The 18,191-nt window shown below is 31.7% G+C and overlaps 1 protein-coding gene across 1 annotated transcript in view; it reads left to right on the top strand.

Annotated features, from left to right (window-relative positions):
- Positions 1 to 18,191, top strand: part of Rps6ka6 (ribosomal protein S6 kinase A6) — a 141,400-nt gene that overhangs the window by 107,978 nt on the left and 15,231 nt on the right. Inside the window, exons 12-21 of the mRNA XM_029534362.1 lie at positions 2,650 to 2,792; positions 5,996 to 6,066; positions 6,277 to 6,365; positions 7,123 to 7,181; positions 9,295 to 9,397; positions 9,964 to 10,094; positions 10,493 to 10,615; positions 11,212 to 11,301; positions 12,524 to 12,682; positions 15,381 to 15,542. Coding sequence (XP_029390222.1) covers positions 2,650 to 2,792; positions 5,996 to 6,066; positions 6,277 to 6,365; positions 7,123 to 7,181; positions 9,295 to 9,397; positions 9,964 to 10,094; positions 10,493 to 10,615; positions 11,212 to 11,301; positions 12,524 to 12,682; positions 15,381 to 15,542 — 1,130 coding nt within the window. The remainder of the gene's footprint in view (positions 1 to 2,649; positions 2,793 to 5,995; positions 6,067 to 6,276; positions 6,366 to 7,122; positions 7,182 to 9,294; positions 9,398 to 9,963; positions 10,095 to 10,492; positions 10,616 to 11,211; positions 11,302 to 12,523; positions 12,683 to 15,380; positions 15,543 to 18,191) is intronic.

Here is an 18,191-nt window from a genome sequence, read left to right as displayed (position 1 = left end):
CATATAAAGTTTGCAAGACCAAGGGGCCTCTCTTCCCAATGATGGCTGATTAGGCCATCTTCTGCTACATATGCAGCTAGAGACTCGAGCTCTGGGGGTACTGGTTAGTTCATATTGTTGTTCCACCTATAAGGTTGCATTCCCCCTTCAGCTCCTTGGGTACTTTCTCTAGTTCCTCCATTGGGGGCCTTGTGATAGACTTATTTTTATTTTCCTTTTTTATAGATGGGAGGAAGTCATTTTAATATCCTATAGCATTCAATTTAAGTACATATTTCAAAATTTCTCTAAAAAAATTTGAAGATTCCTAACATGAAAAGTATTTGAGGAAATGAAAATGCTAATTACTGTAATTTAATCATTGCCTACTACATACTATCAAATTTACTACCATAACCTGTCAATAAATATTTTATGGCAATTAAAAATTTAAAGGAAATGAAAATTTAAAAAGAAATTCAATATGAAGTGATTATAATGCATGGAGGAACCTTAAACATCTGTTACTGAATTGAAAGGAGACCCAGGAAAGGCCACACACCATGTTTCCAACATGGCATACTGTGGAAGCAGAGCTTCTGGGGAAGGAGAAAAGATCCATGTTCTCCATGGAATGAGGGAGTGGGCAGTAGAGAGGGATCACTAGGTGGAGCATAAGATTTTCTGGATACTGAAATTGCTATGAATGACACACGTCTAGTAGTTAGATGGCATCATTTATCTTGATTATATTAGCATACTAATACATTCATGAGACAAAAATCCAGTGGTGATTTATATAAAGGGAGGGATGAAAAACTATAGAGGAAGAAATTTATATCATAATTATTGAATAGTACCACTAAAACTACTAAGATCCCCCAAATCTCCTATTTACAGTCTTCCATAGACTTTAGGCTAACTGCCAACCATTCTCCTAGTCCTATTCCTACAGTTTTGTTTTCCTCCATGTAATATAAACGTGCACACACAGTATAAAGCCTCTTAAGTGTGGGTTCATTTGTCTTAGGATAGTGCATTTGAAATGCATCCATACCGTTATATGTATTACTGGTTTGTTTTCATCTTAATTATTTACTTGTATTTTCAAATTGGATTTTGTTATTCCAAATGAATTTGAGAATTGCTATGTCTAACTCTGTGAAGATATGAGTTGGAATTTTGATGGGGATTGCAATGAATCTACTGATTGCTTTCGACAAGATAGCTGTTTTTGCTATATTAATCCTACCAATACATGAGTATGGGAGATCTTTCCATCTTCTGAGATCTTCGAATTCTTTCTTCAGAGACTTGAAGCTTTTGTCATACAGATCTTTCACTTGCTTAGTCACACCAAGATATATTATTTGTTACTATTGTGAAGGATGTTGTTTCCCTAATCTCTTTCTCAGCCTGTTTATCCTTTGAGTAGAGAAAGGCCACTGATTTGTTTGAGTTATTTATGGTGGTATCTCAGTATTTTTATCTTTTGCATTTAAGGGATACTTTTTGATGTTTTGGGTAAAGATTAATAAAATTATATTAACTAAGTTTTGGAATGAACGTAATATTTAATTTATATCAGTAAATTGTCAAGAAAATCATTGCTTGCTTCTATGGTAAATACATACTTAATAAGAATCTTCCAGATTATTTTCCAAAGTGGTTACACATTTTCCAAACCTACTGAATGTGTATAGCCATTTTAGCTATTCTAATAGGCATACATCTCAACGTGGTTTTTTTGTTGTTGTTAGTCACTAATGATACTGCCATTTTCCTTATATTTATGTCTTTTCAAAAGAGTTTGTTCAGATCTTTTGAATACTTGTAAAAACTGGATTGTTTCCTTGTTAATCTTTAATTTTTATGTTCTAAATACAGACCTATCATTAGATAATGATAATGTTATAGATTAGATAATGATAAAGATATTTTTCTGGTCCTATTTTTTTATTTTATTAATATATTTAAAAATGATTAGGTTTTTTATTTTTTGAGAATTTCATGTTTTTTGTTTTTTTTTTTTTTTTATCCTATTCACCCTCTTCCCCCGGCTTTTCCTGGGTCCATGCATACATCATTACATAATCAATTTTATTCCCTTTCTAAAAATACATTCTTCAAGACTAATTTGTACTGAACAAATAAGATTCTTGGATGTGTTATTTTCCACTGGAGAGTGGTTGACTTACTAAGGGCCACACTTTTTTTTAAATTTAATTTAATTTTTTACTTAATCACTGTACATTCTGTGAGAGGGTAGGGGTCCCTTTGGGTATCTCCCACCCTAGCACATCAATTCTCTGTGAGGCTAGGTGCTTCCTCTCCCACTGATGCCAGACAAGGCAGCCCAGCTAGAAGAACATAACCCATGGACAGGCTTTTGCGATAACCTCACTATATATGATAGCTTTGGTTAAATATTTAATCCCTCAGAATTGCGATAGACCTGATAAGATATATTGTGAGGGAGAGGATTGGCTGAACAGTTTTAAATGCTCTTAAAGAGCTTCATCTTGAAATATAAATTGATTTCTGTTATTTTGTCAAATTAGCTACATCAAGAGTAATTTAGGCTAATATAAATTGTTTTAATTCATTGCTTTGTTTTTCATATTTCCTATTTTCTGAGATTTTCAGCTACGTTTTTTGTAACACTTACAGATTTTGGGCTTAGCAAAGAGTCAGTGGATCAAGAAAAGAAGGCCTATTCATTTTGTGGTACTGTAGAATATATGGCCCCTGAAGTAGTAAATAGACGAGGCCATTCTCAGAGTGCTGATTGGTGGTCATATGGTGTACTTATGGTAAGTTGTATTATGTTCCTTAATTATGTCAATACATGGATAATACTATTGAGGATTTGTTTTTAAGTTTTGGGGTCAACTCAGGAAAGGTTTCTTCTGATCATTCATAACTAATGTTTGCACTGTGGTGATTAGCAAGCAACTAAACAAGGGCTAAGGTTTTAATGTCCTCCTTTTAATGTTGCTGCTGAAAAGGTCAATAGCAAGACTCTTATATAAGCTATTCATATCTGAGATTTAGAAAAGTTTTAGGTGAGTCTTAATTTGAACCAACACATATATGCTATATTATTAGGTATCACAGAATTTATCATAGGTATCACATAATTTATCACCTTCATCATATTTATCCAATTGTTCCATAGCTGTTGTATTGTATTTTTTATCTCAGTAACTACTGAAGTGGCATTTATATAAATACTAAATACTGGTGATAAGTGGTTATTGAATCACAGTAATTTTCCTGTAAGATCTAATTATCCATTTTTCCCATATATCATGGAAAATTACATGACATTGCTATATACTAAATGTCTTTTTAAAGGAGGTATTTGGGGAAGGCAGTACTTAATTTAATTACAACTACTAATACATTATAGCATTTTCCCCAATTAGCAAACACATAAACTAAGGCTGGAGAAACAATTTTTATTAGATATTTTCTTTATTTACATTTCAAATGTTATCTCCTTTCCTACTTTCCCCTCCCCAAATCCCCTATCCTTTCCCCCCTCCCCCTGTTCCCCAACCCTCCTACTCCCATTCCTGCTCTTGGCATTCCCCTATACTGGGGCATAGAACCTTCACAGGACCTAGGGCCTCTCCTCCCATTGATGACCGACTAGGCCATCCTCTGCTACATATACAGCTAGAACCACAAGTTCCACCATGTGTTTCTTTGGAGAAACAATTTAAATAGCTAAGAAAACTATCCAAAAATAACTTAAAGTTTGAGGAAGATTCATTTAAAGTCAATGTAGATTGAAGAGGTGGAACTTAAGCTCTGATCAATAAAGTTTCACAGTTTGTCAAGAAAACTGACTATTGTGATCATATTAGCAAATTTTTGGACACCAGTTTGATTAGAGAAGTCAAGAACAAGGGCAAAAATATAGTGTAGCTATAAACCTATAAACTTTTCCAGGTGATTCTCTTGGTATTTTTAAACTATTGTAGTCTGAATCAGGATGGTAAAGAAAGGTTATATGTTAGGAAGATTAACCTTCACATCATTATATAAATGGATGGAAATTAGAGGGATAAAATGTCTAGAAACAGGAAAAAAATCTTTCAAGATTGTCATAAGGTTAGAGTTTACTAAAAAGGAAAACTTGAAGGCATTTCAGATAACATATGATTAACCCTAGTAGCTGAATAAATGACAGAGAAAATGGAGGAGATGGTTTAAAGGTAAAGATTCCTCTAAAATATGTGAACTTAGTGGTGTGAAAGATAGTAGATTAATAGAAAAGCTATACTGGTAGAAATACTAATGGTACCTGGTAGGGAAATAATGCATTAACATGTAGCACAGGCATAGGCAGCATGTAGTGGAAAGGACACTAATGAAATAACTGGAATCCTTTGCAGACTTTTAAAAGATTATGCAACATGGAGAAGGAGGGGCAACACCTACCATAATTTCTTTGTGAGGAGGTAGGACTTAGATGCAGTCCCTCCATTTTTTTTTCTGTGTCTACTATCATACAAACTATTACTATAGATTTGCATAAAAAATACTGCTTAAGAGAAGATGAGGTTGGAGCAGTAGATTTGATGTTATCATGGTACAAGAGATTTGTGCATAAGCTAGTTAATGTTATGAGTTCAGCTTAAACGAATACAGAACTGATGCCAAAGCTAGTAGTAAGTCTTATTTTGAAATATAATTATTAGTAGTATTGTTTTTGTGTGTGTGTACATACGCTTGTTCATGTGTGTATGCAGGATAGGGGAGAACAGACCCAAAGTTGACAACTTGTAGTTGAATTTCATTTTATTTTTAAGAGAGAGCCTTTTATTGTTCCTGAGCTCAAACCATTTAGCTAGACTGACTCGCAACCTCCAGAGGCGTAATTGGAGATCTACTTGTTTCTGTTCCTGTAGTATTGTGGTTAAGCATTCATGTCATACCCAGATTTTATCTAAACTGTGTGGCAAACACTTTACCCACTAAACCACTTCCCCACCCCCCTTATAAAGATTTAATGAACTAGTAAGATCTTTAATTTAGGACTTCTTCCCTTTCTCCCTCCCTGCTTCCCTCCCTCCCTCTCTTCTGTCCTTTATCTGTTTCTTTTCTTCCTTTTTCTTTTTTCTTTCTTTTCTTTTATCATCTTTTTTTAAGTTACTAAGCATTTAACTTAGGACAAACTAGACAAGTGTTCTACCATACAGCAGAGTTCTCACACTTAGACCTAGTCTTTTAAAAAATAATGGTACATGTTATTTTATCTTGTCATTCTCAGTTAAATCCCTATTCTAAGATATTGTCTTTACTCTGTGCAAATGTTTACATTTTCTTTTATATAGTAGTGTACCATTATTTTTAAAGTTCTTGTATATACTAACAACTTGTTCTACCACTGAGCTGTGTCCCAAGGCCTATTAAAAAATACTTTGACGTCAGTTTCTACTAAGGTATCCAACATTTCTTAAACTGACTATGTAGCTCAGACAGACATTGAACATGTAATTCTTTGGCTTCATATTCTAAAATAAATGAAATTACAGGAATGCACCACCACCCCTAGCCTTACTTCTAATTTTGGGTTTCTGTTTCTTAATTTTATTTTTTACTTGTCTTCTTGTTAGAAGGGATTTAGAATGGTTACTTTTAAATTTTTTCTTGATATGTGTAAATCCCAGATACTTTATATATTTTTTTCCATTATTACTTGCCTTAAACATGTATCTTTGTGTATAAGACAGATTACTTATTTTCAGATTACATTTAGTTTGAGAAGTAAGACATGTCAGAACTAAAGTAAAAGTGGTTGGTTTCATCTGCTGCAGTTCAACTCTGTCGAACTCTACATAGATAGAGATATACATAGAATCTTCTTTAAGTGACCTAATTTCTGATTGTCTTTAGAACCACCGTCAACTGAATTCTGCATGATTGAATAATCATGTACCAAAAGTGTTGTCAAATTTAATTATATGTTCTAAGTTATAATAAATTATGTTATTTTTTTTTCTAGTTTGAAATGCTTACTGGCACTTTGCCATTTCAAGGGAAAGATAGAAATGAGACCATGAATATGATACTGAAGTAAGTAGAAACACTGTTCAATTTAGAGAAAAAAAATTCTTGCTTCTAGTATTGAAATCTTAATGTGATTTTCAATAAAGACTTAAACTGTTTTTACTATCTTTTTTTCTTCTAACATATAGGAGACTTATTACAACTTTTAAATTCGCTTTCAGATTTATTGGCTTATATTGTCTAGATTTAAGTGAAAATTTTTCCATTGTTTTTCAGAGCAAAACTTGGAATGCCCCAATTCCTTAGTGCTGAAGCACAAAGTCTATTAAGGATGTTATTTAAAAGGAATCCAGCCAATAGACTGGGTATTTATTTTTATCTTTTTAACCTTTATAGCAATATACTACATATACTAGCTAAATGACTGTGTCTTTATATCTTCCAGTTTAAATTCATTTATGGTTGTTGCTTATTTATGCTTTATATTATGAATTTGTAGTATTCTACATAAAATATTATGATTAAATCATGGAATAGTCTAGTCAATGAAAAGGTTTGTTGAACATGTAATTAATGTACAATATAGGGTTCTCTTTTGAACAACGTGCAGAGTTTACCTGTATTGATAATCCTTTTAGATATTTGAGAGTGATTATTTTGTTCTCCTAGTATACTTAAAAGTTATATTGTCAAAACTCCTCAATATTTGACCAATTTTCAGGAACCTTTTCCTATATACTATGGTCTATGCCCTTGTATTAACCTTATAATTTATTTGTTCTTTGTAGTTTAACCTAGTGTATGAATATGAGGTTTGAATTGAATTGTGAAAAAAGTTAAGTTAATGTTATATTAAATAGAAATTGTATTTGTTAGGAGGCATTTTAGTATTTGGTGTTCATCTTGTTTTATACAGTTTAGTTTATCCATCAGTATTTTTAAATTAATAGTAGATAAGGAAAAATTAATACAATACCAGACAATAAATTATAGATAACTTCACTATAAGGAATCTAGAGAAAATGTATAGTCATACTTATATCTAATAGCTTAGAAGTCAACTAGCAACATTAGATATTAAAATTAAAATTTAAGCCATTAAAATTTATTTCCATATTATAGGGTCAGAAGGAGTTGAAGAAGTCAAAAGACATGCTTTTTTCGCTTCCATTGACTGGAACGTAAGTTGAATATTAGCTTGTTGGTAAATAAATGATATTGAAATGGGCAAAACTTTAAAATCAAAGGTGTTACAGAGCAAAATCCATTTATTTTATATTAAATCTGGCATTTTTGCGAATAGGTGTCATATGGAATGGCAATACTTTGAAGTAGTAGATATATTGAAATAATAAGTTTTGCTCGTCAGTTGTTCTGTTAAATAAGATAAATGCTATACTTCCACTCTCTAGATGGGGAAAGGTGGAGAAAGGGAAAAGTCAGTGGGGCTGTAAGAGATTCTTCTAGGTAATAATAATAAACCCAGGTATTATTAAAGTTTAGATTGTTCATTGTATGTATGTATGTATGTATGTATGTATGTATGTATGTATGTATGTGTATATATATGAACAAATTAAATTTAAGGAAAAAATTTACTGTGGCTACTTTCTTAACATTGGGCATAATATTAAATAGAAACTTTGAGAAATTCTGCTATAAAGATTTTAATTTATATACCCAGATTTATAAGTATAGCCATTATAGGTATTACTTTTATTACTTGTTTCAACCATTAGTTTCTGATTTTCCAAATTCTTGGTTTTTTTTTCTCCTCTCTCACTTCATTAGTTGTTGAAACATAGAATGTTTGATTACCTTGTATTTACATACTTTCCAAATTTTTTCTTTTCACTGGTTTCCAGTTTATTATACTATAATAAAAATATACTTGATAGGTTTTTAGTGCTTCCAAATTCATTGAGGATTGATTTGTTGTCTGTCTTGGAGAATGTTCAGGGGGCTTCTGAGAAACGATTAAGTGGAATTTTTGGTAGATATATGTTTGGACCAGTTGGTATAGGAAATGTTTTAACCTTGCTGTCTTTGTTGGTTAAGTAGAGTGTTAACCTTCCAGGCTGTTACTGTTCAGTTGAGCCTTTGTCTCTCTTTAGATCTTTGTCTCTCTTTAATATTTGGTATCGTATACATTTAGATGTGTCTGTTTTTCTTGCTGACTTGACATCTTTCTCATAATATAATATAATGACCTTGTTTATTTTTAATGCTAATGACTTCAACTCTATTTTATCTGATGTATAGCCACTCACACTTTACTTTAAATTCAGTTGGTATGGACTTGACTGTCACTGTATGCAGGTTGTTAATGGTGAAATGGATTTGTTGGAAACAGCATGCAGTTTTCCTTCCTGCCATTCTCCCCAATGAATCTTTCTTTTATAACACTAAAATAAGGCACTGTGGTCACTAGTTTGATTTCCTTAACTCTGTAGAAACTAGTTTGATAAGTGGATGTCTGTTCCACTTGGTGTGTTTATAGACACAGATTGTAAGAGCATCTTATTCAACTGCAATCTTGCTTACCCATCTGTGCTTTTTAAACATGCACAGTTTAGGAACTTAGATCATTAAGTACAAAGAGCATATTTAATGTATCTTACGGAAATAAACTACTTTGGATGAAGTATTCATAAAAACAATCCATTGATTTTGGTAGTTATTTCAGAATGGTTAGTTACATTGGGATATGCTTTGGATGCTCATAGCTCTAGAGATAATTTATTTCAATATTCAGAGCTAAACATCTTTACTCCTTTATATTGAAAGCTGTGACATCACTATATGATATCATATATGTTCTCTGGATTCATTAGACTTTGGACATTACCTCTGAAATGTAGAATTTGGTTAACAATTATCTGAAACCTATGTATCTATTTCTAATCTGCTGCTATATTGTCAATCTTATGTGACATTTTCGCTTATCAAGTACAGGTTGCGCATCCCAAAAGTTTAAGATTTTGGGGGTTTTGGATTTTTGTGTGTGGGGGTATGTATGAGTGCATGTATATACATGGTATGAAGTGAATAAATTTGAGGATATAACTCAAGTAATATGAAATGCTTTGTGTTTAATATATGCCTTATTCATATCGTTTGAAGATAATTTCATACACTATATTTACTGTGCCTGTGTTTTGACTATAACTATTATACTTATATTGTCTTTCTAAATGTTTTAGATGTTAAATTATTTGAATTTTAGATGTTGTATTAGGAATGCCCAACATGTACTAAATGTTAAATGATTTTTCACTACTTCATTACCTCTAGAAACTATATAAAAGAGAAGTTCAGCCTCCTTTCAGACCTGCTTCTGGAAAACCAGATGATACTTTCTGTTTTGATCCTGAATTTACTGCCAAAACACCTAAAGGTAATACATATTTGTTTATAATTAAGACTTTTTTAGTAATTACTTAACAAATTAAACTTCTTCAGTAAAATTTTAAAACTGTACAAAATTAGATTGGGTTTTGTGAAAATGTAGATTCTGTGTATAGGATTACTACAATATGTAATTGAGAAATACTAAAGGATGGGGGAGGGTACAAGATGGAAGGGTGCTTTGTTTTGCAAATTTCTTGACAAGCTGATAATTTTCTGGTTAGTGGTACAAGGTAAGACATGAAACAGACACTGACTGGCTCAGTTTAGAATTTGATCTAATTGACTTTTAGTGACATCATTTTCATATATTCCTTCAAGAAATATTTAATCCCTACTATGTGTTGGTTAGTGAGAGTTTAGTAGCTAAGAAATAAAAATTATTGACCACATAACACACAGGCAGGCCTACAAAGAGTGGAGAGAATGTATGAGTCATATTTATAGTGTGCCAGGCTGTAATATTTGTTTCCTATACATTAAAAAAAACTGTGCTGATATTATAATCATATAATTCTCTGTAATTCTAGTAAAATATAACTATTTAAATATTAGATTCTCCTGGTTTGCCAGCCAGCGCAAACGCTCATCAACTCTTCAAAGGGTTCAGTTTTGTTGCGACTTCTATTGCAGAAGAATATAAAATCACTCCTGTTACAAGTTCAAATGTATTACCAATCGTTCAGGTAAGTTCTGTATCACCACAATGTTCAGTTTCAAGATAAGTATTTATCTCACTTACTAATAATGGATGTTTAGTAGTTGTTAAAAGATAATTGTTAATGACTTCATTTACTTCTCAGTATAATTGAGTTAAAGATCTTTATGTTTGTTATATGTCTTTTTTGGCAAGAAATTGATGGAGTTAAAAAATAAGTCAGTTTATCATATTGTTTTGATGTTTTAGAAAGCCTACAGTATAGAAAGTTCTTTCAAAATTTATATAGGCAATTTTTAAATATGGATAAAGTTTCTAGATTTTTTTTAAAAAATTTAACTTTTAAGGTATGTGATTATTTAGGATAAAAATGGAGAAAGTATGAAATTATTTCATTTTCATTAGTGTTTATTTTTTAATAAACAGATAAATGGAAATGCTGCTCAATTTAGTGAAACTTATGAATTGAAAGAGGATATTGGTATTGGTTCTTATTCTGTTTGCAAGCGATGCATACATTCAGCTTCCAACGTGGAATTTGCAGTCAAGGTATTGTTTCTGAGCCTTGATTTTTGTTGGATATAATTTGTATTATAAATTAGTTCATAAACAGGTTTACTGAAACAAGGAGATATATGATGAGAAACATGTTTGTGATTTAATGTTTTCATTTTTAACTTCTTTGCAAGGCTTCATTTTGACATATCAGCATTATTTTCTTATTTTTTGTTTTCTGATTAATCTTTAGTATAGCATGTGAAAATTAAGCAACTTTAAAAATTGCATATTATCATTTAGTATAGTCTAAGTTAAAGTTTTTCTGTCAAATTTATCTATTGTAGGGAATTTTTAAATGTAAACAATTAGAGAATGATGTTCTTAAATTCTTAAGTAATTTTAATAGTTTAAATTGGTTGAAAGTTGACATGGTGGTACATGCATGTAATTTGAGTATAGGGCTTGTCATATATTAGTGGCCAGACTGGGCTATGTAATGAGTTCTATAACACCTTGGGCTAAATTGTACGATCCATCTCAAAACAATACTAACAAAATGCTAGAGATAGATAGATATAAATGGAAAATATTTCTATTTAAAGAAAATCAGTTGATTGTTTTGAAAATTTTGTCCATTTGTTTCTTAGATTATTGATAAAAATAAGAGAGACCCCTCAGAAGAAATTGAAATTCTGATGCGCTATGGACAACATCCCAACATTATCTCTTTAAAGGAGGTAAGTATTTCAAATCTGTCAACTAAGTTAATGAAGTTATAGACAAGACCTTTGCCCTCAAACCTCAATTTGCTGTTTTCCTTCTCCAGTAATTCTATACATGTTCTCTTAAGGATTTCAGTAAGGAACGATGATTGTTGATAAAAGTATATCCTACTAATCTGAATATATTCTGAATAGTTAACTCAGCAATATTACAACTAGAAACATTTTCCTTACTCCTATATAATAAAGGAAATTTATTTTGGAAAATTTACGTCCTTGATTATAGAGAATAGGCTGTAGAATCATGGATCATTCCTTGAATGAAATAGTATTAGCCTCTAGCTGTATAAAATAAACATCTTAATACATACATTGATGTGTATCAGTGAATGATGACTTTTACATTAGAAATAGGCTCATTTTTGTAAATATTCAAAATATTAACCATCATCTTGATCAATTTGCTTTGGGAAATATGATATAATATGATTCATTATATTTAAACAGTTATATATATATATATATATATATATATATATATATATATATATATATATATATAATCTGTGTTTGTGAGTATACTTCTGAGTTTATATAAAAATAAATCCCATACTGAGTACAAATGCTTTTTTTTGTTGTTGGTGGTGGTGGTTTTTTGAGACAGGGTTTCTCTGTGTAGTCCTGGCTGTCCTGGAACTCACTTTGGAGACCAGGTTGGCCTCGAACTCAGAAATCTGCCTGCCTCTGCCTCCCCAGTGCTGGGATTAAAGGCATGTGCGACCACGCCCGGCGAGTACGAATGCTTGTATCTATTTCTTATAATATACACTATTTGAATTCAACATATGTTAGGATACCATATTCATCAACTAATAAATGCTATGTTTACTATCACAAATATGATTGCTATTGAAGAAATACTTGTAATATAATGAAATACAATATACATGCTATTTGAAAAGCACTGAATTCTACTCTTTTATTTCTGTGGTTTCATAGAATTCTAACCTTCAGCCTCAAAAACTCCATATTATCAAAGTTCATGACATGAACTTACAGAACTGCATAATAGATAATTTATCTAATTCATCCTGTAGTACAGTCTATACTACATTAACAAGAAAGAAGTTATATGTGCACTTTGGTTTTAGAAGTTGTACTAACAAAGCAAATATAGCTTACAGAAATTAGGATAATGATTCTAAGTAATAAAACTATAAAACCCATTCCTTTTTAGGTCTTTGATGATGGGAAATATGTTTACCTTGTTACGGATTTGATGAAAGGAGGAGAGCTTCTGGATCGAATTCTCAAAAAGAAATGTTTCTCAGAGCAGGAAGCTAGTAATGTGCTGTATGTAATAACCAAGACAGTTGAATACCTTCATTCTCAAGGAGTAAGTTACAGTTGCATTCTCCCTTCAATTATGGGACCTATATTATGTTTGGAATATATTTTTATAGAGAAAATAAAACTCGGTGTTCTAATGAAGTTTATAGAAAGTAGTGTGAGCTATGTTTATCTAACCTTTACCTTGAAATTATCAAGCCTTAATCAACCTTTAAAGTCAAATGTTAAAAAAAATCCAAACCGGCTGGGCAGTGGTCGAGCACACCTTTAATCCCAGCACTTGGGAGGCAGCAACAGAGGAAGGCAGATTTCTGAGTTTGAGGCCAGCCTGGTCTACAGAGTGAGTTCCAGGACAGCCAGGGCTACACAGAGAAACCCTGTCTCGAAAAACCAAACCAAACCAACCAACCAAATAAATAAATAAATAAATAAATAAATAAATAAATAAATACATAAATAAAAATCCAAACCAGGCATGATGGCTTGCACCAGTAATTTCAGAACATGGGTGACCAAGGCAAAGGCTACACAGAGAAACCCTGTCTCGAAAAACCAAACCAAACCAACCAACCAAATAAATAAATAAATAAATAAATAAAAATCCAAACCAGGCATGATGGCTTGCACCAGTAATTTCAGAACATGGGTGACCAAGGCAAAAAGATTGCTAAAACTTGAAACCAGCCTAAGTTACATAGTGAGTTCCAGGCAAGCCTAGACTTCAAAAATCTAACAAGAAAAAAATATTCATAACATATCAAAAATTATTAGAATTATTTTATTATTGTTAATTCTAGCACCAAAAAACTATATATTGACTCACCAGCTATCCTAAATATGGCAGTAAGTTTTTATTCTAAACATATCAAATATCAGTATGTTAAATTTTATGGAGAAGACTTTTTTATGTTGTCATTTCATATATTAGACAGATGAATTGAAATAAAAATATCTACTTATTCTCATATATGTATCTCTACTTTAAAAAATTAGGCAGTAATTTAGATTATTATTTTAGATTGAATCATTTGCAGCTGAACAACACCTATGAAATATAAAAAGTGAAAATTGTAATTCAGAATTGATACAGTAAAAATTATATATAAGTCCTGCCTTTAAAATAAAGTAATAGTGTTGTAGTGACCCAGGAATAAGACTATAGTAGTTGTCAATAAATTGTACAATACTAAAAGAATAGTCATTCTCGTATAATTTAATCCATTGAATCTCTTTGCAAGCACCAAAAGGGATAGCCAGAATTTTTCATAAGGTATAATAAAACAGAAATTTTGTTTATACAATAAGATAAACATCTATTGTTTGATTTGCTTCCTTATAAATCTTGTTTTTAGACAACTTAAATAACAGACATTTTGAACACTAGTACATGACAGGCATTGTAAGGAATAGGTATTACAGATTCAAATACTAAGGAAGGTTTGTCCTTCTCTCTAAAGAGCATATATTGCTGTGCTTTGATAAGAAAAGGATATGAATATACCAGAACTAGTTCACCAAACAAGTAATTTTCAGTTTGTTCAAACTCAGCAAATATTACAAAATTATAACCACTGGAGAACAGTAGCAGAATGTAAGTATCTTCTTAGCTTAATATCACCATAGGATACAATCCTTCTCTATGCTAGAACTAAATTGAATCAATCATGGAAGCAGAAGGATCATCACATGAAGAATGTCAACACTTTTATCAGTTCATTGAGGCTTTCTTCATTGTTTCTGTTTTTCTACTGAGTTTGCATTTTTTTTTCTTGAGAGTTTCATGCATTGTAAACATATTTTTTTCATTCCTTTGAGATTATTTACAACCACTTAAAATCCAATATATTCTAACTTGATTCATCTGAGAATTACAACTAGATTATTTTTTCCTTTTTGTTGTGTTCAACTTGTCTTGTTTATGTAAGTCATATGGTTAGATTGTGTCCTATGGTGATAAAAAGTCATGAAGATATTTGTATTGTTACTATTCTCCAGTGGTTTAAGTGTAGGTTTAAGTATAATTTTGGCTGAGTTTGAACTGAAATTTGCTTGTTTGGTGTACTAGTTCTGATATCTTCATATTTATTTTTATCTAAAAGCTCAAGCCCTTTCCAAACAATTTTATTTAATGTATCAGTTCTGGTTCTTTTCTTTATACTATTCAGACTTTGTATTTGTGCTCTTCTCAGACATAAAAACTGCTATTTTCAAGTGAATATGAACTAACCTTGTATATAATAGAGACTGCTCTGTGGTTTTTTTGTGGAGGAGTGGAGGGAGGAAGGGGTTGGTTTAGATTTTTTTTCCGGCACAGGGTTTCTCTGTGTAGCCCTGGCTGTCCTGAAACTCACTCTGTAGACCAGGCTGGCCTTGAACTCAGAGATTCCCTTGCCTCTGCCTCCCGAGTGCTTAGATTAAAGGCATTTGGCACTTCTGTCTTGCTATAAAGGCTACTCTTAATTCTAGGATAAAAGGGAAAGATAGGGAAACCTACCCATAACTCACTCTGTTTCCTTCTTCAACCAATGTGTGTTACTTATCAGTGTCTGTCTCATTTTCTAAATTATCTTGAACCTACAAGCTTTTTACCTTTTGTTATATTGAGTAAATAGTTGGAGTCGGGGTGGGGCACTAGGAGAACCAAGATTTGGTTGGAAAGAATGAGACTTTTACTATAAATATATGAACTGCTTTAACAAAAATTTAGTTAGACAGATATAATGCTGTTTTCTTTTATGTTTAAGGTCGTTCATCGTGATCTTAAGCCCAGTAATATTTTGTACATGGATGAATCAGCCCATCCGGACTCAATTAAGATCTGTGACTTTGGGTTTGCAAAACAGCTTCGTGGAGAAAATGGACTTCTGTTAACTCCATGCTACACCGCAAACTTTGTAGCACCTGAGGTACTCTTTAACTATTACTGTGGATCTTTCCTTGTTTTCCTAGATTAAGTCTTTATGGCATCAAGCATATTGGTGAAGACAGGTAGAAGCAGAGTTGCCTTTTTTCTCAACTAAGAAGCTTTTTCTAATTTTGAATTATAATAATTCTTGATCTAAAGAGTTAGCTACTAGCATCTAAAACAAATATATCTTATAATCAGAGTAATCGGTTCTATTAAGCTATTTACTAATATAGAAATCATGCTTTCAAAACAGGGTTTCATCATATAGCTCTGGCTGTTACTAGAGCTGGAACATACAGCAAGTCTCCTGTATTTGTCTCCTTATAGCTGGGGCTACAGGCATGCATTGTCATGCCTTGCTGAGAATCATTTATTTTAGGACGGAGATATAGCTTTAGATTGCCTTACAAGGTGTTTTTGCTTTGTTTTTAAATAGAAACATTGTCTTCTCCTGATAAACCATTTCTTTTTCCTGGGGGAAGAGTCAAGAAAGATGAGGCTGGAAAAGTTTCAGAATATAGATTGCACTTTTCGGATGCTCTCTGATGTCAGTACCTCCTGAAGCAGTAAAGACAAGATCTGTGAAAAATCCGTCAGGGATTGCATTGACTACATAAATTTCTTTATAAGAGTTGTTTATAAGTCAAGAATTGTTCTTAATATGTTATAGATGTTGATAACCAATGGGAATCTTTTGCATACTAATCCAAATATCTCATTTTGAAAATTTGAATTTGCCAAACAAGAGAAATGTACTAAATAATCTGAAAGTGAATTTTTATCTCACATATATATTTTATTTTTTAATCAAATAATTGATAAATTTTAAGCAGATATTATATATAATGCTTATAAATCAATATTTTAAATTAGTTGTTAGAAAAATTATTTTCCTATAATAAAAATGAAATTATAGAAAAGTAAACTTTATTAATAAAATATTTCATTTTTTTCTAAATTTTGCTTTAAAATGCTATTATTGGGGATAGAAATAATGTTAGCTATTTATGATATGGTTTGGACTGTTATAAATTATACATATATCTACAGAATGGTTTATGCTGTACTTGAATGAAACTCATACTACAACAAATATACAATTCTCACTGAATTTTACTGGGTAGAAAACTCTTCTTTTCAAAATTCAATTTGGGACACATATTCCAAAAAGAGGTTATTTTATTTGGACTATCCTCAGGTATATGAGATAATCCCTTCCTCATAAATATTTCTAGCTGTTTTAGACTTGGCCTAGAGTAAGACTAGACTTAATAAGATAGGAGAACAGAATATTTGAAATGTGGTATCTTTTGTTAAATATAAGCTATATAGTCACCATGAGTATTATAAATTAATTTCTTTAATATGAATAACAGTGAACTATTAACTGCCTATTTTAATGGTCAGAGTCTTAAGTTTGGCTTTATTTTATGTAGCTCTACTCTGATATTATGGAAATTTACTAGAAAAAAATGAGGAATGAATGTGTCCCAAAAGAACACCAAAAAAATTTAAAATGAATAAACATAGTATATGCATGTTTAGATTAATGGTTAAGTAAACATTTTAAGATTAATGGTTAGGCAGTCATTTGAAATGAATGTATTATACAGTACTACACAGTACACTGCTGCTTTTTAATTCTAACAGACTCCCATTGCAGTAAGACATTTTGTTTATTGTAATAGCAAAAGCTTTCAGGTAGGCATGTGGAGACCATTTCTCCATAACTGGCATTTGAACTACCCTTGGGTTGTACTTGTATGTTTTGAGTACTTTAAAATATTTTATCAAGTGCTAAAAACCATGCCAAAAGTTCATAACTATTACTAAGTTGTTATGAATTAAATACATTAGTCTTTTTTTCTAAACAGATTCTTTCAAAGTATACAATAGAACTATATACATGATAGTCTATTTTAAAACAGAATCAGAAAGACTGAATTAACCTTGCAACTATTTTAAGAAATAATAGAAATTTATAGGGTGGTACACAATGTATTTAAGTATCTAGGACGTCAATTTTTTTTTCATGATCAGCTGTAACATTTTTGACACCTACTGAACAGCTATGCTATTCTTATAACCTATAAAAATTATGGAGATAGTGAACCATCATTTGAGTCGTTTTGTTTTTTAAGCCGTGGGCTTCTGCATTTAAGCAGTCTTCCTCCATCAGCCTTGGGTAGGACTACAGGTACAAACCACTGTTGCTGCTCAAGTTGGTGGCATGAGCTGGGAGAACGGAGATTAAAAATGAGGACTATGGGATGGTCTTCCTCTTGGTTTTCTTGTGTTTTGCAAAATGTATCTTGGGTATTCTAAGTTTCTGGGCTAATATCCGCTTATTAGTGAGTGCATATCTAGTGATTTATTTTGTGATTGGGTTACCTCACTAAGGATGATATCCTCCAGGTACATCCATTTGCCCAAGAATTTCATAAATTCACTGTTTTTAATAGCTGAGTAGTACTCCATTGTGTAAATGTACCACAGTTTCTGTATCCATTCCTCGATTGAGGGACATCTGGGTTCTTTCCAGCTTCTGGCTATTATAAATAAGGATGCTACGAACATAGTGGAGCATGTGTCCTTATTACCAGTTGGAAGATTTTCTGGGTATATGCCCAGAAGAGGTATTGTTGGG

Source organism: Mus pahari, chromosome X (assembly GCF_900095145.1).
Source record: "Mus pahari chromosome X, PAHARI_EIJ_v1.1, whole genome shotgun sequence".
Lineage (NCBI taxonomy): Eukaryota > Metazoa > Chordata > Mammalia > Rodentia > Muridae > Mus > Mus pahari.
The sequence above is the reverse complement of the archived record's forward strand: the minus strand, read 5'-3'. Positions and strand labels throughout refer to the sequence as shown.